Raw genomic sequence first — 26,791 nt, 5'->3', positions numbered from 1 at the left:
GTTGGTTTGTCTAAGATGGAGGTCCTTCTGAGCATGCTGTGAATTTCGTATGGCAAAGGTTAAGGTAGTGAATAGAACGATCCTGTGTTCATGGGTGCGCAAGCAGATGTTTTAGTTCAGGATGTTTTACCCTTACAGGAAGGTATCTGTTTAGGGAAAATGAAAGTACTGCAATACAGTATCATTTCAGATGTTGAAGGATGGAGATTCAGTAGTGGTAATGACAGTAATAAAGCTGTCAACTTGCAGATTTAGGAATTATTAAAGAACGTTTAGTGAGAGCAGATGAGAGTTGTTCTTTTTGGGGGGAAAGAGGTGGGTCTATAGTTTGCAAATACATTGTTTTACTGCTGATTAAATTAACACCTTTCAGTATTTTGTGTGTAGGAGACAACTTTCAATAAATGGGATTTTTGGTGGCTTTAAGCCAGAGTGTTCCTTACAGAAATACTTACTGATTCTTGGTATTCCTTAATCCCTCCCCCCATGTCAGTAATTAGAAGTTTCTTTCTGTCACACGTTAGTGCTTCTTCAGCGTTCTCCTGCTCGTGGACCTGTAAAAGTTTCCCACTGAGGAAATTCTATCAAATTTGAAGCTCATTGATAGATAGGTTTGGATTTTATTACTTAGGTTCTCTGGAATCCCAGGGATTTATGGGCTATGTTTTGAGAACTGCTATGTCAAATTAGTATTACAACATAGCAAACCAAAATAAGTAAGGTCTTTCAGCTGAGTGCCCTCACAATACTTATTTCAGAAGTGAAATATTTGTCCTGATACTGTATAATGTGGTGCTGCATTCTAACCACAACGAAATCCAATTACTTCTCCTACCTTGAAAGGGAAATAACCTGTACCTTGGAGTACCTGCATATCTTAAACTGTGGGGAAACTATATTGGGTCAAGATAATTTCTTCAACAGTTAGCTTGTCAGCTGATCCTGACAAATTTTTGGACAGTTGGCTTTGTTCTGGTGATAATAAATCACAAAAACAATCAGGATGCATTGGCTGACATAGAATGCTACTACATTTTGATGTTGAAAGCAGTTCAGTTTCACACAGCAGAAAATCTTCAAGCCTAGTTTTTTTCCTCAAGGAGGAAAACAGGAAAAATGCTTTTAAAACAACAAATAGAACAATGTCTTTCTCCACATATAGACTCCTGGGTCTGTCTAAACTGATAGCAGAGGTATGTCTAGATTTCAGTTTGATTGGAATTTCGCTCTATTGCAAGTGAACAATTTGACAGCATTTTTACTGAATTCCTCAAGGAGAAGATTTGTGATGGAGCTCTACCTTCAGGAAAACTTTGCCATGTTAAGCTTGACTAGTTAGATTTTTTTTTTTCAGTAGTGCTGTTTCTACTTTAAAGTCTGAGAAGTTTAATTACTCCACTTGTCACTATAACATATCTGTGAAATCTTTCCTACTACAAAGTGGACTGAAATTGTACTGATGGATTTATTATGCTGTTAATTCTGAGTATAATTTTCCATAGTGTGTTGTTAACCCTTGGTAAATCTGATATGTATACAAAATGCAAAAGTTTTCAAGATTTCTGTGAATTAATATTCTGTTCCTTGATTTCTTTGATTAAATAATGAAATAATATTTATATAGTAACTGGAGTATACAGGTTTTTTTCAGTGGCTGTTGGGTTGAGAACCAGAGTGACCACACTTCAGAACATGTTCTGTGCAACTTCAGATGCTCAGAAAATTTCTTGAGTGTGAGGGTAATTACTCTGACTTGGTTTTTTTTCCAAGCATTTCAAAATAGTATTTTTTCTTTTTAAACTGTTATTTTTGCTTATTGAAGTTGGATTTTATTTTTTTTTTTAATGGGATGATTAAGAGAATTTTAAAGGGATTGATTAGGCTGAACTTTAGTCTCAACTGAAATGTAATGATTTACAAAGGCTTTCCTATATTAATAAACATAACCATGTTTAAAATTCTGTTTATCCCATTGATTCTAGGTACGGCTGCTTTAGAAGAAGATGCTCAAATTCTTAAAGTCATTGAAGCATATTGCACAAGTGCCAAAACACGTCAAACGCTAAATTCAAGTAAGTTAGAAAGTACTGAAATAGCTAACTAAAACACAATTAGATAGTTTGCAAAAAAGAGGTGTATGTTCTCAGGCCTTTGCAAGTAGCAAGCTGGACCTGGAAGGAATAATAACCTGTTTCTGGCGTAATATCAGTGCTGAGTGTTTAAATATTGGATGATTGGATGCCAAGGACCATGGTTAGAGACTGTAATTCTTTCAGTATCCTTTTTTTTTTTTAACAAAAAAGTGACTACTTTTTATGGTTTAAAATTGAACAAAACCTTCACTAATGAATGAGAGGTGTCTGGACTGAATATGACAGTTGATCAGTGTGCTCTTGAAGAAGCTGGTAAGTAGTGATGAGGAAAAAAGAAGTAGTGACAATTTTGGAGGAGTCTATTTTTGTCTTGTTCTGTTCAACAAAGACTTCCGCTATGGAAAAGTAACCTAGACCTATAGAAACTACTATTCTTTTATTGCCACTAGTTTCTTCAGGTATTAATTCCAAATTTTAATCCCGTGTCATAATTTCTGGAGAAATTGTTCTCAGATCTGTGTGTTGCTTAAAGCCGTTTTTAGTTTCTCAGATCAATACCTAGCTTATTGAAAACCTGTAACGTGCCTCTGGGTCCTACTTCATTTAATCCAAATCAAGGTTGCCATGTGGAGTTCCTCTGTATTGTAAGTAAAACATTGCGCAAAGCAGGGGAGTCCACCAGCATGTCTTCCATTTACACAAGGAAGGAGAAAATGCTGTTGCGTTTGTTCTGATTTGCACAGTTTTTGCGCTGTTGAATACCGATTTAATTTCAGGGATCCTTGGAACACAGTATAATGATCCTGAAGTACTTGGCTGTTTTGCTGTTATCAGGAACTACAAGAGTGGACTTTATAACTTACTCCTCGTCCACTAAAGCTGTTTAAATTTGCAGTATTAGTCACCGTTACTGCTACCCACAGCGCTCTGTGCCTGTTTTGCTTCCAAGCACAAGCACTTTATGCTGACAGTTGAGAAGTCTCAAAATGCAGTTGCAAACTTAGTTCATGGATTTTCCTAATATGTGTTCGCTTACTTTCATCACCTTGAAAAAAAATGCAATTACTTTGTATTCATAGGTACTTTTAAATGGCATTATGGCCCTTGTATTAGACTGTAGAAACTTTTGAAGTAACAGAAAAAAACTTTCATTTTAATTTTTCTGTCTTGATGAACTGTAGGTCTCCAAGGTGATAAAATTAGACTATTACTTAAATTTTTGTTAATACTAACCTATTTTATAGCTCTAGAGTTATTACAGTAGTGTGCTTAATTGGATAAAAGGAAATGATTGTGTTCGAAAAGATATACTGTTGTTCCAAACAAAATTAAATGAGATGGTTGCTGTTTGAATGTCTCGACTGTGATCTTTTGATTATTTCCAAGGATAATGTGACAAGAAATGGTTGGGGAAACATTTGGACTTGCACAGTAGTGTGTGTGCAGATATAAAATGGATGAGATTTTTTTTTTGCTTTTTTGCCTATTTTTTTCCTTTCTATGTATATTTAAGAAATATACATAGTGCTGTGGGTATCATTGCATACATCAGAAATCAGCAGCTTTTATTTGCTCTTAATTGCAGCAAGAAACAAGTTTTTTGTTGATTAAGCACACAGCTGCTTTGTTTGGAAAGAATAGTGTTGTCATCTAAGACTTAGGTTTCAGAAGATCCATTTGTAGACTGGAATTGGAAATGGGGGGAAAAACCCAATCATGTTGGAATTGCTTCTGCGGGAGCAGTAGTCAGTGTAGAAGAACAGAATGAGAGAGTTGCCTGTCATCTGTGAAGTATGCCCTTTTTTTACATATTCCTTTCTTACCTCCATGTTAATATTCTGCCTGTCCCTCACAGCACTCATTTGGCAATTCTCCTGCCTGCACCTTAATCCAAAGCCAGGGGTTGCTGCTTTTGGCAGTGTCAATTCAGCAGAGCTGGGGCACTAGTGGAAACTGGCAGGGATTAGTGTTAGAGGTAGCAGAGCAACTTTTTTGCAGCTGTTTGGGTGGGGAAAATGCTGGGTTTTATTTGGGGAGACAGATGCAAGTAAAAGAACAGAGTTTCACTTTCTCCTGCTTCTTATATACTCAGTTTATTTTGCATTTCTTCTCCAAATGAAGGCTTAAATCTTCTGCAATATCATGTGTATGGTGGCTCATAGAATGGCCACTTACATGGTTTCAATCCTCAGATATTGCTAGGCCTTAAAAAGTAAAAATTAAAGAAAAGTGTCCTTAGCTATGTTTGACCACTACTGTAGACATCTTAAAGTATTTAATTGTGAAGATAGATTCAGATAGAGGCGTGTAGGAAGAGGTGTGTGAGGGGCTGGATCAGACCAGCCTGTGTTGCGGTTAGCCTCTTGGCCCTGTTTTTCTCTGAGTTAACTTACACGTGGTTAAACAAATAACAAGGGGTACAGGCAAAGAAAAGCTGTAGTTTTGACAGTCCCCTTGAGTGGGTGCAAGATGTTGCTGCTGATAAGAACGTCGGCAGCCCTGCTCTGCATGAGAACCTTTGCTTTTTCCCCTGCATTTTCCTCTTTACAGTGGTGACACAAGCACTTCTGTGGTTGTGCTGTGAGCTGGTGGGGAAATTACCTGCCTGAAAAATAATCATCTGTAGGGTTAATTTTAACCTGAAACTGTTCCCTGACCTGGTTCACCATGCAGCCATACAAATGACTGTGTCATTGCAAGGGAGGGAAAGGATGGAGGTACAGATGTGTGGTGGGGAAGGAGCTGTTGCTTTTCACATCAGCGCTGGATCATGCTGGCTTACTGTGTTTATTGCTCTGTCCCCAGTCGAATCCCCCCCAAACTACAACTGACTCCATACTTCAAAAGAACGTAACTTCCTCTTCCAAAAAAATCTACTTTCAAATAAGATTTTGGTTATTCAAAATTCTCAACTGAGGCTGCTTACAATCTTAAAAACCACTTCAAAAATTGTATTGTTAACAGTTCAAGCGTTACTACATGCTGAGTGTAATTTATACCTAAACCCCAAACAAATTTAAAAAAAAAAAATCTTTGGTGCCTTTTTAACAATATTTTCTCTTTTCCTTCTCTTCCCATCACCTTTTTGCTTTTATTTCATGTGTTTGGTTGTGGCTATTCCTTACGTTCTCCTCCTCATCCCACCTCTGCCTATCCACATCCACCATTTCATTTCACCTATACATCCTTAGCATGGCAAGGCACTGACCTGATGCATAATCACGTCTTGGCTGATGATGACCAATCAAGTCTAGACTCCTTGGGTCGTCGCAGTAGTCTTTCTCGTTTGGAGCCTTCAGACCTCTCAGAAGACTCTGACTATGACAGTATATGGACAGCCCATAGTTACAGAATGGGGTCTACATCTCGTAAGAGCTGTTGCTCATATATCTCTCACCAGAACTAATGCACTTCTGAGCTTTTTCTTAACAAATGCTTGTTGTATCACAGCCTGCTTTTCTTAGATGTTTTCTTGCTGTTCCTTGTCTCTTTAATGTGATATTTTAACAACTTCTGAGGGAGCTTCTGAAACTTGAGTTATACCTGGTGGAAGGCTCTATTGCCAATTCAATACACGTACAAATACGTCATTCTGAAAAGTGTATATCCTGTTAAGGATGATACTTCTTGAGGGTTTTTTTTAACTGACAGATGTTAATTTGTAGCTCTGAATGGTCTTTTTTTTTCCTTTTGACTTGGTCAGTGTAGCAACAGGTCCTTTCTTATTGTCTTTTTTTTTTTTTTATTTTGGATACAGCACGTTTTTGTATTTTGTACTGAAACCATACTGGTTTGTGAGCTGAGTGCCAGCAATATGGAAATACCTTAGAGATAGTGGTTGGGTTTTCTACATATTACTAACAAAATACAAAGCTGGTAGAATAAGAAAAATACAGCTTAAAAATAAGCGGTACAAGAGCTGTGTAATTATTCCGTTATTCACGTATCTGGCCCATTTGTTTGGAAGAGCATTTGCTAATCCATAAAAATTTCCAGTTTTAAACTGCTGTCTTCTTCATTGCTTAAACGTTTATATGGAGGACTGCACTGCTCTCCCTGCCCCGAGCCTGGCAGTTGTCATGAAAACCCAGCAGTCCATGCCCATTACATGCAGTGTTTTGATAATCTCATGTTACCTATGGTCATGCTGTCACTTTGCTGTATGCAGTAGTGTGGCAGAAAGCAGGGTCTAGATGTTTACTTGCCTGTTAAAATAAACAGCTGTCAACTCTCAATTGACCATTCTTCTTGAAAAGACGAGATGAAAATGGCTCCCCTGATGGAGGCTCGAGTGTTCAGCATCTGAAACTCTAGGTACAACTGCGATCGCATTGGCTTGTTTGAAGTTCTGAATAATAGAATGCTTGGCTTTTGGGTTGTACTGTTTGGAGCATGTCCGTGACAGATTTTATTGTGTCTTGTAACTTCTCTCACAAGCAGGTTTGTTTTCAGCAGCAGCTCTTCATTTACAGTCGTGTTGGCTTTTCAGAGAACTGTGACACGCTGTGCACAGCTGAAGGTCTCGAACCTGCACCTGGGGCACTGCTGGGGTGAAGTGCGTGATGTTCTGTCTTGTGGATAACGTAATTGGCATTGAAACCAAAATGACATGTTTTCTAAAGCTTCATTAGCATTAGGGAAAAGCATCTGATAAAAGGACAGAAACAGTTCTTATTTTCACCAGGGTCCCCCGATGCAATTCCCATACCCCTTTTCAAGTAAGCGTGTTATCCAGTGTTTAGGTATTACTCTAGCAACAAGTTCAGAATAATCATGATGCAGTTAACTGCCACCTGGGAACTTGATCACACTGTTTAAAAGATAATCAATACCTTTCTGCAGGTTACGTGATCAGAAAGTTAGTAACTGTTAGACGTGCACGATTCCAGGAGGTGGAGAACCTATTTCAGAGCAGTTCACATCTGCAGATTTGCATTCAGTCTTGTTTGATCACCTGCTTTATCCTCTCTCACTGTTGTTGGCATTCAAAAATGTGACTAACAAAAGCAGCAACCTTACCGAGGGTTTTCAGGGGCACATTTTACTACCAGTCCTATATTAACGTAATGACCAGGAACTTGTGTATGCTGAACTTTTTTCAAAGTGGAGGAGCGTTGCTTAGAGAAGTGAGATAAGTACGTGTGCTCCATACCATTCCACAGCACATTTGTAACCCACTTCACTCCCCTCTTCCTTTCAGTCAGTTTTGTTTTTTTCAACACATATGGAAAGTATGGATTGTTTTGGTTGTTTTCCCTGTTTCTTAAGTTGTGGTGTTCTAGTTGAATAATGTTTTTTGCATTGGATAAATGATAATTCCTTTATGTCTGTTTTATGTTATATAGTGTAAATATGAGTTTGAAATACAGTTGTTGCACTTGAACTTTCCTTATCACACAGAATGTTTTGTTATCCAGATCCGAAGATTTTATTGACTTTCTATGCACCAAAGCTTTGACAGTTTACCACCATTAATTATTGTAGCATTTAAGTCCTTAACTATTATCACAATTAGGATCTCTCACAGGAAGATCACCGCGCATTTACAATCACTCCCTGTCTTCAGTGTTACAGGCCATAAGCTATTGTGAACTGATCAGGAGTATTAATGCAACATGCTTTAAAAAAAAAAAAAAAGAAAAAGCATGTGTGAAATGGTGGTATTCAGTCCAAAGGTTCAGTGTTTCTATTTTTGTGGAACTTTAGTCATGGTAATAATAGTACCTTACGTTTATGCAATTCTGTAAAATATATGTGTACAGTTACAAATACACTGGAAGGATGGAGAATCTGAATTAGAAGGTAGGTCCAAGCCATTGTCAGCCCCTCTTCACATGGCTTATGCGGTGTTTCCATGAATTAGTATTTGCCATAAATTGGAACCAACCAATATTAATTGGGTGTTTGGCATAATCTTGCCAAAACACAGTAATGTGTATATAGTGACATAAAACATAGGAAAAAATGATATATATTGTGCACTTCATTTGTGAATGGGAGAAGCCATCTTTAGTAGGTGACTGCCTTTTGAAAATACAAAATGGATGTATATCTGAATGTTGCATTGTACTGTACAGTATGCATATTGTTTGTGGTTGCATATATCAATTAAGTGTTTTGTTTTATATAAAAAGGACATCTGTTATGTACAGTTGAAATAAATTTTGCATTTGCTAGACTGTGACTTTAATATTTAATTATTATGCAGGGGGAAAGGACAGCATAATTTGTAACTTAATACTTAACTTCCTCTTCTCCCCATGCCTCCTTTCTCTCCCTCCCTTCTTCCCGGAGGAATCACTGCTGAAGTGAAAGAGCTTTTTTGACATAAATGTGTAATCTTCGTTTAATGTAGTTGCCAACTGCAGGAAATTCAATGTAATGTGACGTATGTATCCTTCTGTATCCTCTTCTTTTTAAAATAACTATTTGCAGATGTTGCCATTGATAGAATGTTTTTCTGTTGCCTCCCTGTCCCCTTATTTATTTTCTTTTTCATTTTTTGAATTGGTGTATTCTCAAGTAAAAGCATGAACTGAATTATTGGAGCAATCTAAAACCTACTTCTGCAGGTCCTGTTTATGAATATGATATTTGTTTCTATAACGCTACATATTTTCAAGATTTAATATTACAACACTTTTCTCTTTAAAGCAAGAGTTATCTTAAGTGTTTCTACTTAAAAGATGCTCATATTTGAGTGAAGTTAAGCAAAACTGTAACCTAGTATTCATACTGAAATGTATGCATCAGAACAAACGAAGTAATCACCTACTTCTATTAAAAGGTCATCACATTTTTTTGCTATGGCTGTAGCAACTCTAGTTTTAGCCCTGCAGCCCTCTGGTTGGATGGTTTTGTATTGCTTATTGAAATACAGGAAGCTTACTGGGATAGCCCTTTCCAAATGTTGTCTTAGAAATATCCCACTTCAGATGATGTATCTGTTTCTGAAACTCTTCATTCTGTTCTTATGTGACTAACACATATGGAGTTGTATGTGTTTCAGTCCACTTCAATTAATTTCATTTTACTCGTCAAAACATTTTACTGTATACTGCATAGATCTGTCATCTGAGTCGTGGGGTTTTTTTCCTATTTGAGTATCACTATTAGTTAAAAAAAACAAAACAAAACAAACAACCCAAACCACTCAATGCCAAAGCCATTTTTGTTACTCCCAAGAATCTGCAAAAAAACATTGTTTTTTATACGGTGAACTGAAGTTTGGCCTGATGTTTGGATTCTGATCTGTTGTTATCTGTAGAAGATATTAAAGGGCTCCCTTTTGACTTTGGCTTATCTGTAGCATGAAGGATATCTTTTTTTTCAATGATTTAATCTCAAGGCATGCAGAATCTGGGAGCACCTTTTTAAGGATTCTTCATATTAGGACTTCATCAAAAATTCATTGAGAGAGAAGGTTAATTTGGCAGGTCTGCTCATCCACTTTAACATTTTACATATAACTAATGCAGTGTAATACTGAATGTTTTAAATTAGGAGTAATTCGTATTTTTGTCTAATATTTACTTCTTCAGGAAATTTACACATCCGTATGTACTGATGGCTAATGATAGATCTAAACAGTTGTGTATCCACATACTTGTTTTTCAGTGGCAAGTAAGTCTTTGAAACTCAAAGAAATAATTTTGAAGAGCTTCTTAGCTTATGAAGAGAGCCTGGTAAAGTTGGGGAAAAAGATAATTGTATATTCACAAGTACCGTTTCTAATTTTTTACCTTTATTGTGCCCTGTTCCCCTCCTTACCTCTCCTAATCACAATAAAGGTATGAAAAAGTAAAGAAAATGGCAGTACTTTAAAGCTGTGCAACAGAATCGTTACTGATGGCATCAAATTATGACATGCGTTTGTTTGTTTTTGTTTTTTTTTTAAATTAACCACCATCACCACAGGTCTAACTTCCATAGCTTAAATTAGGACCCTTATAGTCACTGGAAGAAGGCGAACTCTACTTTGTAGAGTATCGCTGTGGGAAGTACCTAGGTTGAGCCTTCTCCTCCACATGGCCAGCTGGAGGAAGAACCCCTGTTCTTGATTGGCTGGGGGGGCTGGCTTTTTTTAACTAAGGCCCTGAGGTTAGCTACTTTAAGTGAGTGATGTGAATATCCACCTCCATTTTTACTGTTGGTTTAAATGGTTCCTGGACGGACAAGGTCTTTGAACACAGGTGGAGCCTTAATATCCAGTTAGAGTGAAAAGGTGTCTGAATTTGATCCCACTTCTCTTCCTTCCTGCCTGCTGTCTTCAGATCTGTGCAGAACTTCTGGACTGTCTTCACATGTGTCTGCTTAAAGATTCAGGACGAAGGACCAGACTCATTACCAGTACAGCTCCTTCTGAAGCTTGGCTTCTGTCAGGAAGCAGCATGGTACCATATCAACCAGTTTTTTTAAGATGTCACGCTCCCTTTGGAGGAGATTGAATAAAAGGCTGGGGTTTTGCAGTTGTGCTTGCAAACAGGCATCACTGAGAACCTCTGCAGCATTCGGTCTGCACTCTAGTTTCTTCACGTTTCGATGTTAAGACAGTGCTCCAGGGCTGGGAGTGATGTTCTGCTGGTTTCAGATGGGTATAAAGTGAACTTCTGCCATGAAGCCTTTCAGCCACATAAATATCCAGACCGATTCCAGCTTTCCTTTTTTTCCAGAAATGCTCAGAGCTGCTTGCTGATGTGGCTGATTGATTAGACTGGAAAGGGGATCAGACACTGAAAATTAAAAGCAGGGGGCTGTTACCCACAAGCCTGTTCTTGTATGTCAGCTGTTGCACCGCATTACATAGTGGGTATTGCTAAGGTCTCTAGCCCTGATCTGGTGGACTATGTTATTAGTTGTTCTACTCCAGAGGCTAATGTTAGGGTATGGTATTGGCAAAAAGCATTGTAATCCTTTATTTTCCACTCTAGGGCTGAGAGTTACTAATATTGAATAGATACCCTTATTTTCTTGGTGGAGACTGAGTTGAATCTTGATCATAGTAGCCAGTTGTTTTGCCTTAAATATGCAACAGACTTCTCAATGGTGGGGTCATTCTTCCAAGACCCTGGATTTGGGAGTTCCCCATTGAAAAATTAGAGCAATTTACTCAGCCTTAACACTTGTTTGCTAATCTTAAGGTAACTGTCTAGGTTTATCAAACATCCTTTCTTCTTCCATCCACCTTACTTCCCCCAATACCCTCCAAAAAAGGAAAATAAAATAAAATAAAACTCTGTTGTGTAAAGCTTGGGGGGGGGTGGTGGTGGTGTTTCCCCCTCTTTTTTTAAAAACAAAAAAACCCAAAAAAACCCACACACAAAAAAAACCCAACTAGTACTTTTGGTTATATTGTCTCAATGTGATTTGGGGCCAGAGTTGTTGGAAGTCAATTTAAACAAGGTCTTTTGTCTTCTTTGACTTGGAATGAGACTGAGTGGTGTCTCTTAAAATTAAGCATGAAACTTGCAGGTTTAGGATTGAGGAATGGCAGATATGGCAAAGTGAAGTAACTTTTGCTGCTTCTGCACTACTTCATGAAAATGTGGAATGTGTCTCAAAGGGGTGCTTGAGATTATTTAACTTGCAGCAGCTTCCTGGACCTTGCTTTTAATACAACTCTGCATGAAATACACACTGTGCTATAGCACAGCCTTCATGTCCTAAAGGTGTAGCTTGTAAACTTTTCTGGAGAAACATGGTTACATAGAGCGTAGGCATAGATAACGTGGTGGAGGCACAATGTGCTATTTAGGGAATTATTGCTAAATGCCAGGAATGAGGTGACTCTGCTTGAAGTTCGTTCTAGATGTATAATTGCCAGAAAATGCATGTAAAAAAAAAAACCCTCAAAAACCACACAACCTACCAAAAGTGAAACAAGAAAAGCTTCTGGCATAAATGGTGCAGAAAAGCAGGACAGTGAGGTAGCTTCCTTTTGCCTTTAGAACTTGACACATCAAGTCTGATGCTACTGTGCCCATACTCATTTGATGACAGGGTCCTTTGTTGCAGGATAGATGGACTGTGTTTTTGTACCTTTGATACTTAGCAAATGCTTGTGGGGTTTAGGGAAAAAAAAAAAATCCACAACAAACAAAAAAACCCCAAACTCACAAAAAGCAAACCAAGATAAAGGAAAAAGTGTTGGGTTTTTTTTGTTGTTTTGTTTTTGTTGGTTTTTTTTTTTGTATGAGTACAAACAATAAGAACGGTGAGGGTTCTGAGATCCAAACTAAAAAGTTGCATGGCCAGGGGTATCAGAGCAATGAAGGCGAGGGTGAAACTTGTGAAGTCCTGAATTCCACAGTAGTTAATGTTTTGTGGCACAGGAAGGTCAGTGTTCACAGCAACAGTTTTACATCGTGTAAGTGTGTATGTGTACTGTGTGGTCTCCTTGTGTGTATAATGTTGGTGAACATTTTGTTTTTAATGAAACTGCTTTGTGTCTCACTAGCATTAAGTGTTTACTGTGCTATGCTGTACATACATCAAGATATGCTGGTGCGGACATCGGTTTTACATGCATGTGTGTATGTTACTGTACAGCTGGGACATTTTTTTTTTTAAAGCTGTCTACTCCATGCTACTTCTGCTTTGCAAGGACCCATGTTAACTCTGACCAGGCAAAGACGATTGGATGCAGCTCTATACAATGCAGCTCCATTTGGTTGAAGGGAGCCATGGGTGAGAAACACGTGGCCGTTCTCTCCCTTTGGTCAGTGTCTCCCTTGGCATGTGCTGGACCAAGGTGCTCCACATTGGTGCAGACACCCAAAATGTAGTGACCTGTTAGGAGCTGCTGCCAACTAATTCCTAAAATAACATTTTAGCTTGGTGTTCTGTTACTTCACGGGCTAATAAAGCAGAGCGGTAATCAATTAACTGAAATAAACGTAAGAAAACTTTTTACAAGTAGAGATTGACAGTGCAAACAGGGAAATGTCCTTGAGCTCCATATAGAGTTTGGATGTGCTTGCTTTATAGGTTGTTCCTTCCCTGGAAAATAAGTGGGCGTGGATGGGTATTAACCCTTACAAGATTTCTTCACTCTCTAAGATGAAGAGCTTACAGCTTTCAAGGACGAGATTCTGTTCTCAGATCTGCAGTTATCTTTATTCCGTAAAATTTTAACCATCATGTACTGATACATTAGATCTTTACTGTCAGTTTAAGGAAACTGTTTTCTTCATTGAAGTACATTTGTCATTGTTTGCTAAAATAGTTCAAATAGCTTAACGCATACTGCTGCTAAACTATGGTCCCTACAGGCTCATTGTTCAGAACTCAAGTCTGCAGCTGTTAGGGAAGTTAGTATTTTTTTTTATGAGCTTCACTTCTTTCATTTTTTTTGTGTGCTTAGATGATTTATTTTATCATGAACCATAAAAGAAAAGCACTGTAATCACAAACAGCAAGAGCTAACTAATTTCTCCTGGCAGGCATGCACCTTGTAGTATCTAGTTATCAGTTCAAACCTTACTAGAATTAAGACGTTCCTGGTTAATGACAGTTCATTACAATGAATTGGTAGGCAAGTGTACCTTGTTTGTTAAAATTGGTATCTTGTTTAAAATATGCCAGAACTTTAATGCCTTATCTGCTGTGTTTGAATTCTGAACAAATGCTTAGACAGCTATTTGTTTACAGACCTTCTTTAAAAAAAAAAATGTAATTTGTTGCAGCCTAATTAAATAACATTTCTAGAATACATACTTTATATATGAATGGTTGATCTCCGAGCTGTAGATTTTTCTATTCAGAGCTACTTTTTTAGAATCTGTGTGTATTATCTTGATGTTATAAACGGTAATGATTGGAGAAAATGTTTTGAAGGTGTTGGAGTGTTTTGAGTTTTAATTGCCAAACCATCAAGCGCTTTTAAAAACATTAAATACAAAGTATGTGTTTCATTTGGTAGGAATTTATTATAGGACTAAATAGTCTAAAAGGGCTATTTGTAAGTGTGTCTATGTATATGTGTGTGCGCACACACACAATTGTGTTGTTTATAGTGTTCCAGGGGAAAGGGGTATTAACTTTTTTTGCTTCCATTGCTGTATCATTTGATACCACTATTCTCCTCCTTACTGATAGAGTAATTGGTTTAGAGTGGAATTATTTCTTGGATTTGTATCAGTGTGAGATCAGAATCTGTCCTTGAGGCTTAAGTTGCTGTTACTTAAACACATCTATCTTTTTCTGAGCCAGCTCTAGTGAATTTGTATAGCTTTTACTGGTCGTTGAATGGTGCACCGTTCACTGAACAGTGTAACATCGCCATCAATGATGCAGGAGTAATGTCAGCAGCAGGATAGGAATGTCAGACAATTTTTTTGTTCTTGTAAGGCTGTGGTTTCAAATGTAAAAAATGTGTCAGTAACTTGTGTGTTTGGAGGGAAGGGGGAAATGAAAAGTGATAAACCTTGGTTATGCAGGTGTATCATGCAGTGAATGAAATAATAATCTTTAAAATGCCCCAGCAGTATTTGTGAGTTGCTCATTTTGTAATTTGTTTTTACAATAGGTTCCCGTAAAGAATCAGCTCCTCAAGTCCTGCTTCCAGAAGAAGAAAAAATTATTGTAGAAGAAACTAAAAGTAATGGTCAGACTGTTATAGAAGAGAAGTAAGAGAACACTTAATGAATGATGGATTAAAGCAGTAAAATTTGCACTCTTCTTCCTCCTCCTGTCTCCTGTTATAGTAAAGTGTGTATGGTATATTTGTAGTAGGGAACAGAGTTTTTTGGAGTATGCTAGTCCTTTAAGTGCAGTTGGCCTTCATTTAAGTGCTTGTAGTCTGGTTTCTTTGTATATGCTATGCAACTTATTCTTTTCATGTTAAGAAGTGGCATGTTTCACTTGTAAGTAGTTTCTCCGAGTGCTGTAGGATTTCAATATTAAATTGGTATCATCTTTGTAGTTAGTGTGTGGCGTCATAGGTGTACGTTGGAAATGAAATACAGTTCTGTTACAGAAAGCTGTAATACAGAAACAAGTATAGGCCTATATGTGCTTGGGAAGGTGTATCCTGTCACAGACGCTGGCAACAGGTCCTTGCCTTACTGAATATAAATCAGGATAAGAGACAATTTTTTTAATGCATGTTTGAAATTAGCTGTTAGCTGGTGGGTTTTTTTTTGAAAATGCATGTCATTTAACAGTTTTGTCTAATAGATTTAAATATGTATTTCTGAAAACCATTGTAACCAGTCATCATCTTTTTCATTTTAGAAGCCTTGTTGACACAGTATACGCATTAAAGGATGAAGTACAGGAGTTAAGACAGGTTGGTAACTTGCTACATTTATAGCAGCATGGAGAATGGAAAGATGGAAGGCTTATTATAAAAATCAATATGGCTTGTATGTTGATGCACTTTGACAGGAATGAACTTGAATTTTGGTCTAGATTTAAAAGCCTGAGATTCAATTTTTAAAAGTAAAAGCATTTTTAAAACATACCAATTTGACAAAAAGCACCCTCTCTTGTGCTTGTCATCTGCCCTTGGAGCACCAACCTTTGAGAAGAGCCTTAAGTATTCTGTCTCTGAGGTGACTTACTAAGCTGTTTCATGTATTTTTGGATGTTACAACTTGTGAAATGTTGAAAGCATTAAGCAAATTTAGTTCTGCTGTATCACCAGCAAAATAAGCTTACAGAGACTGTGAAATAGTATTTGCTCTCGGAATGGATAATTTTAGTAGTATAAATGTCCGGATCTCTTTAGGCTTTTATTAACAGTCTTTCATGAACACCTCTTAGGAATCGGTGCTTGAAACCTCTCATTTTGGGAAATGAGTCCTCTTCGGTGTCTTAGGTGGCCTTTTTTAATAATGATGGCTTCAGGTTAGCTTAGGGTGCTGCTTTGTCGCGTGGAGGAGTTGTGCAAGATCTCACCTGAGTTGCTGGTATGGAGGTTACAGCTGATGTTTTAAGCTTAAGTATCCAAAATGAGTTGTTTAAAAATATCGTTTTTACTTGTCAGGACACAGCATGTTAATGTTGCTGCATGTACTCATTGCTTAATGTGTAGGCAAAAAAGCATTGAATTATCCTCACTTTCCAATGTTTGAATTTGCTAACTGACCTTAACAGATCTGTGACTCAAGAAGTGAGATTAAGTCTCCTCTGTTAATGTAAAATAGATTTGTATTCTAATTACTGTAGGTTTTAAGCTATAAACATGAATTCAAATTCTCTGCTCATCTGTAAGCATGTGCAGTATTTCTAAGGATGTGGTGCACGTTCCTTGAAATAGGACAGCTGGCATCTTAAAAACTTAATTTTTGCTCTTTTCAACATGGAAAGCATGTGTACCCCAGATTCGATGCAAATTTGACAGTCTTTTTAAAAATACAATTCACTTAATACAAGCGGCAATAATAACCCGCTAAATTCCTGCGGCCTGTCTGCTTTTGCACAAAGGATAAATGTGCTGCCTCACTGAGGCCCCGCAGATCTCTGTGTGACCCTAAACAAAAAGTCACCTTCTCCTGAACTTCAAGCAACAGCCTTTCCAAATAAATGGTTTTTCAGAATCTCACATCTTCCATGACCTGTTAAAAACCAAGTTCGTTTTCATGTATATCAGGAATCTCAGCTTAAAAGCGTTTATTGGTCTGCTGCTGTGATGTTGCCAATTGGAGAAGTGGCAGAAATAATCTCTGAGCTGTGAAGGTCCCAAGTGACCAAGGGCTTGCTTCAGGGATAAAGGCTGTCTGGGAGTACGTGGTGCACTGGCTGGTGTAGACACCAGGCTGCCTGTTGGTGAGAGTTACCACCCAAAGTGGGATCCCTCCTGTACCAGCTTCCATAGGTTATTCATAGCCGTTGCTTCACAGGCACTACACTGGAATAGTACAGTCCCGAATTGGCAGTAAATAAAAAAATCATAGAATAAAATCATGGAATGGTTTGGGTTGGAAGGGACCTTCAAGATCATCTAGTTCCAACCCCCCCGCCATGGGCAGGGACACCTCCCACTAGACCAGGCTGCTCAAAGCCCCATCCAGCCTGGCCTGGAACACTTCCAGGGATGGGGCATCCACAACTTCCCTGGGCAACCTGTTCCAGTGCCTCACCACCCTCCCAGTAAAGCACTTCTTCCTAATATCTAATGTAAATCTCCCCTCTTTCAGTTTAAAACCGTTACCCCTTGTCCTACTGCTACCCTCCCTGATAAAGAGTCCCTCCCCATCTTTCCTGTAGGCCCTCTTTAGGTACTGGAAGGCTGCTATAAGGTCTCCCCACAGCCTTCTCTTCCCAGGCTGAACAACCCCAACTCTCTCAGCCTGTCCTCATAGCACAGGTGCTCCAGCCCTCTGATTATATTTGTGGCCCTCTGCTGGACCTGATCCAACAGGTCCATGTCCTTCCTGTACTGAGGACTCCAAAGCTGGACACAGTACTCCAGGTGGGGTCTCATCAGAGCGGAGTAGAGGGGTAAAATCACCTCCCTCCACCTTCTGGCCACACTTCTTTTGATGCAGCCCAGGACACAGTTGGCTTTCTGGACTGCAAGTGCATATTGAGCTTCTCATCCACCAACACTCCCAAGTCCCAAATGAATGAAAAGAAATCAAGTCTGTACCTACAAGAAAAGAACGAAATTTGTGAGTTTCTCAGTAGACTTGAGGAGGGAATAAAGTTAAGGAGGAAGCAGCTGTTGATCCTGTCCTTTTTCTAGAAAGTCTGTAAATTACAGCTGATGGGAGTCCAGCGGGACCCCTGGATTGCAGAACCTGTGTTCTGTTAAACACCCATAAACTTCTTGTCTTGGGGCCTTAATGTAATGTTGTCTTACCTTCTGGTTGCTTCCCCACTGTTGCCAGCATCACCTTGTCCCTGTACAGGATTAAACAGTGTAAGCATTACTGTGGTTTGCTCAGTGACATCCTCATGGTCCTGTTGTTCGTGGTGTTTCAGTATTACCTGATGTCGCTAAATATTGAGAACTGACTCATTAACATACATGCAGAGTGGTGGTGTTCCTTGAAATTCAGACTCCTCTTAGGCTGTTGGTAGTCATCCATCTGTTTTAAAATTTAGTCACAAAACACTTTCCAGAGAACCTAATGGTTTTCAAGATACTCCTTTCAACTATTTACTTTCTTAATGAAGCAAGTTCATTTACATTAAGTTTCAAGAAGCTTTTCTGTGATTGTGAAACTAGTTATAATCACAGGAGGCTCTTAGAGGGGTATTTGTTCTGCTTATTGCTCCATTTCCCTTCTCCATTAACAATAACTATATTCTTCTCTTCATTGATCAGATTTGAGCAGAAGAATTGAAGACTATTGGCCATCTGTTACTGGCACTTGCGTTATAAAACCCCCTAAGTATAAATAGGAAATAGCTCAGTTTCCATTTGGTGGGTTTTGTTGCATTGTGTGAAGTTACGGTGTGTAACTTGTGAAATTGTAATAGAAGGCTTTGCTTTTGAACAGCTAATAGCAGTCTTACTGGGAAGAGCCTTCAGAGTTTCTAATTGACAATGTATGTGTGGTCAGAAAAGAGCTGTTAAAAAAAAAATAATTAACAAACCAGTAATATTTCTGTCTCTATTAAACAGGATAACAAAAAGATGAAGAAATCATTAGAAGAAGAACAAAGAGCTCGCAAGGACTTGGAGAAGCTTGTTAGAAAAGTTCTAAAGAACATGAATGATCCATCTTGGGATGAAACCAATTTATAACTAATTTTTTTCTTTTTTTTTTTTTCCCTTTTTCTTTCTATTGAAAGACCAGTTGTAAAACTGAGCTGGGAAGCCTTCTGACATTAGTCAGTGTTGCATCAAGAGCACTACAAAACAGGATTTAACTGGATCTAGTGATTTCTTGCTCTGAACATATAGAAACAGTCAAGCCATTTCCTGAAGCAATCTGTACTTTAAGTGTGGAGACCGTGGATCCTGAACTCTACTAAACTTAATTTGTTTGCATCTAAATTACCTCATTTTGCAGAAAGTGCAGCACCTGACTAAAAGTCCATGTTTTTCAGTGGCTTTTTAATTAAATATATATTTTTCTTGTAAATATCTGTAATTTTGAATGCATATGTGATTGATGTATCAGGGCTGATATGTTATTTTTTTCTCTTGTTATTACAATGGTCACAAGTGTTAGAAATGAGGGCAGTACTGTCTTACCTAAGAAGGGTCGGAGTTCTTCGTGGATAATTATGGATTTGTTCTAAATTACTCACTCATCACACATGCAAATTTAGAAACCCATTTTTTTTTCCTATTGACCACTGTATTTAAACTCTTTACTGTTATTTATGTCTGTGCATACATTTTTAAACAGTTTACAATTCTTTGAGAACAGTATTAAAATACGGAAAATTGTTTATTGACAGTAGAAACAATTTTTAACAAAATGAATGCCCATGACTTATGTTCACGTACACTTGTTTGGCAGACTAATCTGTTGTGCTTTGGCCACCAAAAGACTGATGTACTTGCCTGCTTTTTATGACTGTGATTTTTAGGTGTTTATGTACTACATTTTCTATTGTTGTGCTTAAACATACAGCTGGCTGATAATTTAATAGATCGTACAGTTTGTTAGAGAAAAAAAAATCAATCTAATCCAGGATTTTGTGAATAAGTTGTTACTATTTGTATTTTATGGTCACAACAATTAAATTTTAGCTAACCTTTGTGCATAAGGCACATGGGCTAGGCCAAACTTCATTCAGAACTTTGGTTTTATACCACTATGTCAGACTCTCTGGAATTCCGAGACTGCGGAAGCAGAGTCGTTCCTTTCCCACCCTGTTTTCTCAGGGTGTTGCTGGTTTCTGTCCTACTACAATTTAAATGGAAACAAATCTGGAAATAAGATTTTTTTTTAATCATACTGTAATTCATAATTCGCACTGCTGACAAATTTGAAAATACATAAATGAACATTTATTCCCTAGTCTGATAGGTGCAATTACTGCAATCCTTTCTTGTATTTAAAATAGGAAATGCTATATCACTGCAAATGGTGAGCTTCAGTTGGAGCACTTAAAATACTAATCCCATGAAAGCCCATTGTAAGTGTTTTTCTGATTTCAGGAAAATTTGGCTCAAACTCCAGACGGTGCAATTTCCTGAGGGGTTTTTCTTCAGTTGACAGTCAGAAGTGCAGGTATAGCACAGACCCGAGTCGCACCTTTCGTCATCCTGATTTTCTAGTGCCCTTTAACTCTGTTAAAAGTAATGCTTGGACTTCAGCAAATGTTCATATGAACTTTAATGAGTTGTAGCCAGGATGGTTAGGGTGGTAGGAATTGTCATGCATGCTTTGAATCTAATGAAAAATCTATTTTTAAAGCTATCCACTTTTCTCAGCCAAGCACAGCTTTTTCAAATAGGAAAAAATGACAATGATTACATACTTGAGGAACAATTCTGTGGGAATGGATACTTAAGAATCTAAATAGACAATTAGTTGTCCCATTTAAAAAGCTGAATATATTTGTAGGTGTTTTAACTTGTGTTACTACAATTTAAAAATGTCTTCCTTTAATTCTAAAGGAGCAGACTGGATAAGAAAACTAAAAAAAAAGTCTATAATATCAGTTACATATATTCACAGAACTTTAAATTTATGATAATTTTTGATACCAAAATCTTTTCCTGTTGTTTGCGGTTGCACAAAAATGTGGACTGACATTTATAATTATCTTCATATTTAGAAAATACTCTTGCTGAAAGCCTAAGTGATACTAAACCCTGCAAATTCGTAGCATCTCGGCTAAATTTAGATTTGGGAATGCCAACGTAATTAGAGTCTTGCTAACATTTTAACTTTCTGACATTCAGGCTATTTTCAGAGTGAATTTTAATTTTCAATTAAGCATATGGGAAAGGACATTCCAGAAGAAGAAGTACGAAAGGAAAACATGAATCTTAGCAGTATTTAGCAAATTTTAACTCAGGAACAACTTCCATCATAACAATTTGTTTTACATTATATAGTAAAAAGTGGTGTTGCTTTGTAAATTTGCTGACTCTTAGTACCTGTGATTATTATAATTTCTGACAGTACCCCTATACTGACATCTAATGAACATGCCTTAAATACTGGGATTAAGCAGTTGTTAAGTATGACCGGGACTTAGGGACTGATTTTATTCGAGGTGGATTGGGATGATGAATTTTTTAAAAGATAGGTAACTTTTGTCTCTAGTGCAGAGCGCGAGCTTCAGGCTTTTGGGAACCAAGGAATATCTGAACTTTTTTTCTTTGACAATTTGTTATACTGTATATAGATTGTAAATTTCACCGTGGACTTTCTGAATTGTTGGAAACTTTATATAAGCATGGATAAATGGGGCACTGTTTATTTAACCTATTAAAGGGTTATTTCTTTGCTCTCATCATTTAGGGATGAGGAGATGAAGCCATTTCTTATCCTATAGATGTGAAGCACTTTCAGTTCTGAACTGTCCAAAATGTAGCATAACATTTCTCTGTACTTACTGATGTATGTGTGTTTGTCTCGCCGTGTCATGACATCTTAAACAACTGACCGCCTTTGTATAAACCTTCTTAATGCCAATCACTTAGGGAATTTAGAGTGTCTGTTTACGGTATCTGTGGAGAACTCAAGTTTAGTTTAGACGTCACAATAATATCTTGGTATCGACTACTAAAGTGTTTATGCTACATTGTTGTAATTAAACCATGATTTTTCCCCTAGCCTATGAAGTGTTACATTTCATCTCATACGTGGGCTGTGAGATTAAGAAGGAAAATCACTTTAATTTTTTTTTTTTGCCTTTCATATAAATAACATCATCTGTTTAATAGTTAGCATACTGAATTCAAAGGGCCTTTTCGTAGTCTTTTATAATAGCAAATTGATGCCTGGAAAACAAAACGAAGCAAGGGTTGTTTAGAGGGGTGAGGAGGAGGATCTTAACTGTCTTGCACTGAGGAATTTTCGCTTTGGCAACCTGACCTGCCAGGGTAATGTAAGAGATGCAGGAGATCAAAGACAGAAGATAATGAAAGGGAAGAAAGCAAGAAACATTAGAAAATCAAATCACTGCATAAATAATTACTTGCCTACATGCATGATTTATCTGAATAGACCTGAAATTTGTGATAAATATGTATCATAGTCTTTACTTGGCTGATGCCACGCAAAACTGAGGGTGTGGATTTTTATGGTCGGAACAACATCATTATTGCTTTATGCAGGGTGATGGGATGGGTAATGGAAAGTGCAGGGAGTAATCTGTTTTGAAAAGATGGCTTCAGTCTTTGGACAAGGCATTTGGTGGGATTAATAACTGAGATTAGATGTATGAAATAATACGTTATTTTTTATTTGCTTCTGAGGTGTACTTAAAAAGAATGGGACAGTTTATAACTTCAGTCAGAAGTAATCTCTTGTTTTCCAAATTTTCTTAGTTTATCATTGGAAAGACACGTTTTCCCCACAATTTGAAATCCTCGCTTACTTTTCACATTCAGAAGTGTTTGGGGGTTGACCTTGGCTGGCTGCTAGATACCCCTCCTGTTGAGAAGAAGTAGGCTGGGTGGGTGAGAAGAAGGTGGAAAAGCTCATGGGTTGAGATAAAGACAGGGAAATGGTTTGTCAACTACCATCAAGGCCAAAACCAACTTGACTCTGAGAAAAATAATTTCTTGCCAATTAAAAATAGAGTTGCAGCGTGAGGACCAAAGACAAAAACTAAACCACCTTTCCCCTGCCTTCTCCTCCAGGCTCAATTTCACTCCTTCATTCCTGATTGAAGGAAAGGCTGAGAGAGCTGGGGTTGTTCAGCCTGGAGAAGAGGAGGCTCCAGGGAGACCTTGTAGCAGCCTTCCAGTACCTAAAGGGGACCTACAGGAAAGCTGGGGAGGGGCTGTTTGCAAGGTCATGTAGGGATAGGGCGAGGGGCAATGGTTTTAAACTAGAGCAGGGTACGTTTAGATTAGACATTTGGAAGAAGTTCTTTACAATGAGGGTGGTGAGGCACTGGAACGGGTTGCCCAGAGAGGTGGTGGAGGCCCCATCCCTAGAGATGTTCAAGGCCAGGCTTGATGAGGCTCTGAGCAACCTGATCTAGTTAAAGATGTCCCTGCTGACTGCAGGGGGGTTGGACTAGATGACCTTATAAGGTCCCTTCCGACCCAACATGTTCTGTGGTTCTATGATGGCCTGTGCCACAGGGGAACTGGGGGGGTAGTGGTCTGTCTGTAACAGTTCCTTACTACTGTTCCCGCTCCAGTATGGGTCCTCTCTATGGGATGCTGTCCTTCAGAATAAACCTGCTCCAACGTAGGTGGTCCCCCATGGGCTGCAGTTCCTGCCACAAGCCTTCACAAGGCTCCAGGGGCTGCAGCTACCTTCAGGGCAGCTGCTTCTGCACAGGGTTCTCCATGCGCTGTAGTGTGGATATATGCTCTGATGTGGTCCTTTACAGGCTGCAGGGGAACAGCCTGATTCCTTATGATCTCCACAGGCTCCAGGGGAGCCTGCTCAGCACCTAGAGCACCTCCTCCTTCTCTGACCGGGATCTTCATGGGGTTGTTTTTCACAGTTTTTCCTCACTGCTGCACTCTTAAATACGTTTTTCCTGAGGTACCACCTTCTTGACCTCTTCTCTCAGAGGCCACCCTGCAGCCGCCTGCTGCCAGCACCTGGGCTTGTAAACCCAGTGCATGTATTAGCACTCGGGAGTGAGTGGGTTCATTCAAGGACTCACAAAGTCCTGTATATAATACGTTGAAACCTTAAATATCCGTTAAGGCGTTACCTTAAATAACACTGGCAATTCTGTCTCCAAACTCGTGACACAAGGCAGGAGTGAGAAAGGAAGGTAGGCGCTCACTATGGCACATGTGAGAGAGGGAGCTGTTAGTCTGATGGGAACACAAAACGTCTTCTCCCTCATCTCACCTCACCTCGCCAGATGACTGCTTTCCAATTTCTTGCACTCTCCTTAACCAACATCGCTTTTTCAGTCACCTACAGCATTTCTCCAGATCACAATATAAGTTGTGTCCAGCACGTGAAACCTATGTTTATTTCATTATTGCTTACGAAAAGAGAGAAATGAATTGGCCACGTTGGCCACTCTTCCTTCAGGTAGTTCTGAACCCGGAGCTGAAAAAGTTGGTGATATTACAGGCTGGGTTGGTAGAAGCAGGACACAGACCTGTTGGAATGGGTCCAGAGGAGGGCCACAAAGATGATGAGAGGGCTGGAGCACCTCGCCTATGAAGACAGGCTGAGAGAGTTGGGGTTATTCAGCCTGGAGAAGAGAAGGCTCCGGGGAGACCTTATAGCAGCCTGCCAGTACCTAAAGGGGGCCTACAGGAGAGATGGGGAGGGACTCTTTATCAGGGAGGGTAGCGATAGGACAAGGGGTAACGGTTTTAAACTGAAGGTGGGTAGATTTAGATTAGATATTGGCCTGTGAGGCTGGTGAGACAATGGAACAGGTTGCCCAGGGAGGCTGTGGCTGCCCCATCCCTGGAAGTGTTCAAGGCCAGGCTGGATGGGGCTTTGAGCAGCCTGGTCTAGTGGGAGGTGTCCCTGCCCACGGCAGGCAGGGGTTAAACTGGATCTTTAAGGTCCCTTCCAACCCAAACCATTCCGTGATTCTATAAACAGCAGGTAAAAGATACAGCTTGTATCCTGCTACCAGCACACCACAAATTGTTATTTCTCCTCATAGTGTGATGGATTTCTGAGGAAACAGTCTAAATAGATCTTGAGACGCTTTTCACTACGCAGGACTGCAGCCACCAGCATTTCCCAGGTAGGGTTATGCCTCTCTGAACTGCTGCTGCTTGTCTAAGGCATATCTAATTTATGCCCTGTTGGAGCTGCTCTACCTCACAGGCTGAGAAACCCACGTGCAGAACCTAATTGCAGTGGACACCTTTGCTGTGACAGGGCAACAGAGGGGAAAGGAGGGAGCACGTAACAGCTGTGGATTAGGGAAGTCTAAAATAGTCAGGGGAGCTGTGGGTGAGATGCGTATGGATCTGTATGTATGCCGCGGTCCCACAGTGCTGACGCTGAAGGATCCAGAAATGGAGAATTTGCACTTTGGAGAAATGCTGAAAAGAGATCTGAGATTAATTTGCTCTGCAAGGCGTGCTTCGTAATCCGGCAAAGGGATGGAGGCTTGCCATATTTCACCTTATGTGCTCTGCACTTGAGCTTTCTCTTCATGTTAATCAAGTATCATCTTGGAAGGGGAGCTGAGCCTGGATTTGGAACTAAATTAACCTCCTGAGCTTTTCATTAATTTGAGTGGTTGCCTTCAAGCCACCGTTCAGGCCCAAATCCAGTTCTTGTGTTGTTAGAAGGAAATAAGAGCTACAGTTCACTGAGTGACTGTGAACAGTTACAACTGTGGTGTTATTCATAACTACCCCAAGAACACGGTCGTGAGGATGGTTTTAGGCTGACATCTAAAAGGCAATGGAGGCTGATACTGCGAGAAAGCTTTTAGCTACTGCTACGCCCCAGTCCCAGGAATGTGGTGTGCCATGTGTGACACCCAGGATATCGTAGAATCACAGAATATCTCAAGTTGAAGGGACCCATAAGGATCATTGAGTCCAACTCCCTGCTCCTTGCAGGACTACCTAAAACTAAACGATACGACTAAGAGCATCATCCAGACACGCCTTGAATTCTGACAGACTTGGTGCCATGACCACTGCCCTGGGGAGTCTGTTCCAGCCTCTGGGTAAAGAACCTTTTCCTAATGTCCAATGTGGTGTTATATGCAGGCCTGGTGAGATTTCCCAAACAATATTTAGGTTTTTTTTAGCTGGCGTATCGCTAGGTTTCCTTAGACATCTCTTGCCTGTCAAGCAGCTTGTGACAGCCCTGTGTTTGCTGTAGACATAGATGAGCAATACAGAAATAACATGTTTTTACAGTATTTTTCCAGCAGGGGACTGTGTTAGCTTCTGCTTTGTCAGAAACTAGTCACAGCTGCCCTGAATTTGTTAATATTTGTACTTTTGTATGCTTTTATAACTAACTGGAGTTAGCTCTTTGTATATTTTGGAACTGCTTTTCAAGCTCCAGAAAATACAGTCTATTAACCTTTTGTCCCGTAGAACAAAAGTAGACAGACAGTACAGTTGAAAGCGTTCAGGCAGCGTTTGGCCTAGCCACGGGAATGGGATTTGTGTGGTTTTCTTAGCGCTTCCCCGCGGCACGCGTGACTTATCACAGCGTCTCTACAGGCAGTGTCACAAGGGCTTTTTCAGCACAATGCAATGTGGAGGTAACACGGGACCAGGTTTATTCTGAGGCGAAACTAAGGAAGGAATTTGGCTGTGATCACTAGCTCGTTTAATCTCAGGCCTTTCTCCAAGGCGGGCAGAATTTCAGAGGAACTGAGAAACATCCACTGCTACAGGACTCGTCTTACCAGTCCCCACAAGACATCTCTATTGTGAGACTAAGTTGAGAAAACTCTGGGACAGTGCAATGCATGCTCCATCCACTGCACTCTCTCATCGCTACCTCCTTTGTCAAGCAAGTTTTCTGCTGGGAATTTAAGATACAGGACTGTTTCACCTATGCTGGGAAGGGGAGAGCGCGATGCATTCTTTCCAGGTGGTAGAGAGGGAGTGTGGTGACTGCCTTGGACTTGAAGGTCAGCATTTGAAAATACAGGTTCGGGAAAGTGACCCGGCTCTGCCCTGCCCTGCCCACCGG

General features: G+C 39.3%; 1 protein-coding gene across 9 annotated transcripts in view; it reads left to right on the top strand.

Annotated features, from left to right (window-relative positions):
• The window catches only part of ARHGEF7 (Rho guanine nucleotide exchange factor 7), a 126,151-nt gene extending 105,525 nt beyond the window's left edge, over positions 1-20,626 (top strand). For 5 of the 9 annotated variants that reach the window (XM_074561341.1, XM_074561350.1, XM_074561367.1 and 2 more), the window contains 5 exons: positions 1,983-2,072; positions 5,285-5,461; positions 14,620-14,719; positions 15,327-15,381; positions 18,667-20,626. In XM_074561341.1, coding sequence (XP_074417442.1) covers positions 1,983-2,072; positions 5,285-5,461; positions 14,620-14,719; positions 15,327-15,381; positions 18,667-18,789 — 545 coding nt within the window. In that variant the 3' untranslated portion in view covers positions 18,790-20,626. The remainder of the gene's footprint in view (positions 1-1,982; positions 2,073-5,284; positions 5,462-14,619; positions 14,720-15,326; positions 15,382-18,666) is intronic. The other 4 variants (XM_074561358.1, XM_074561360.1, XM_074561384.1 and 1 more) reach the window with 1 other exon arrangement.
• The last annotated feature ends 6,165 nt before the right edge of the window (positions 20,627-26,791 follow it).

Source organism: Larus michahellis, chromosome 1 (assembly GCF_964199755.1).
Source record: "Larus michahellis chromosome 1, bLarMic1.1, whole genome shotgun sequence".
NCBI classification, from domain to species: Eukaryota; Metazoa; Chordata; class Aves; order Charadriiformes; family Laridae; genus Larus; species Larus michahellis.
Note: the sequence above shows the minus strand (reverse complement) of the source record. Positions and strands in the feature narration are given on the sequence as shown.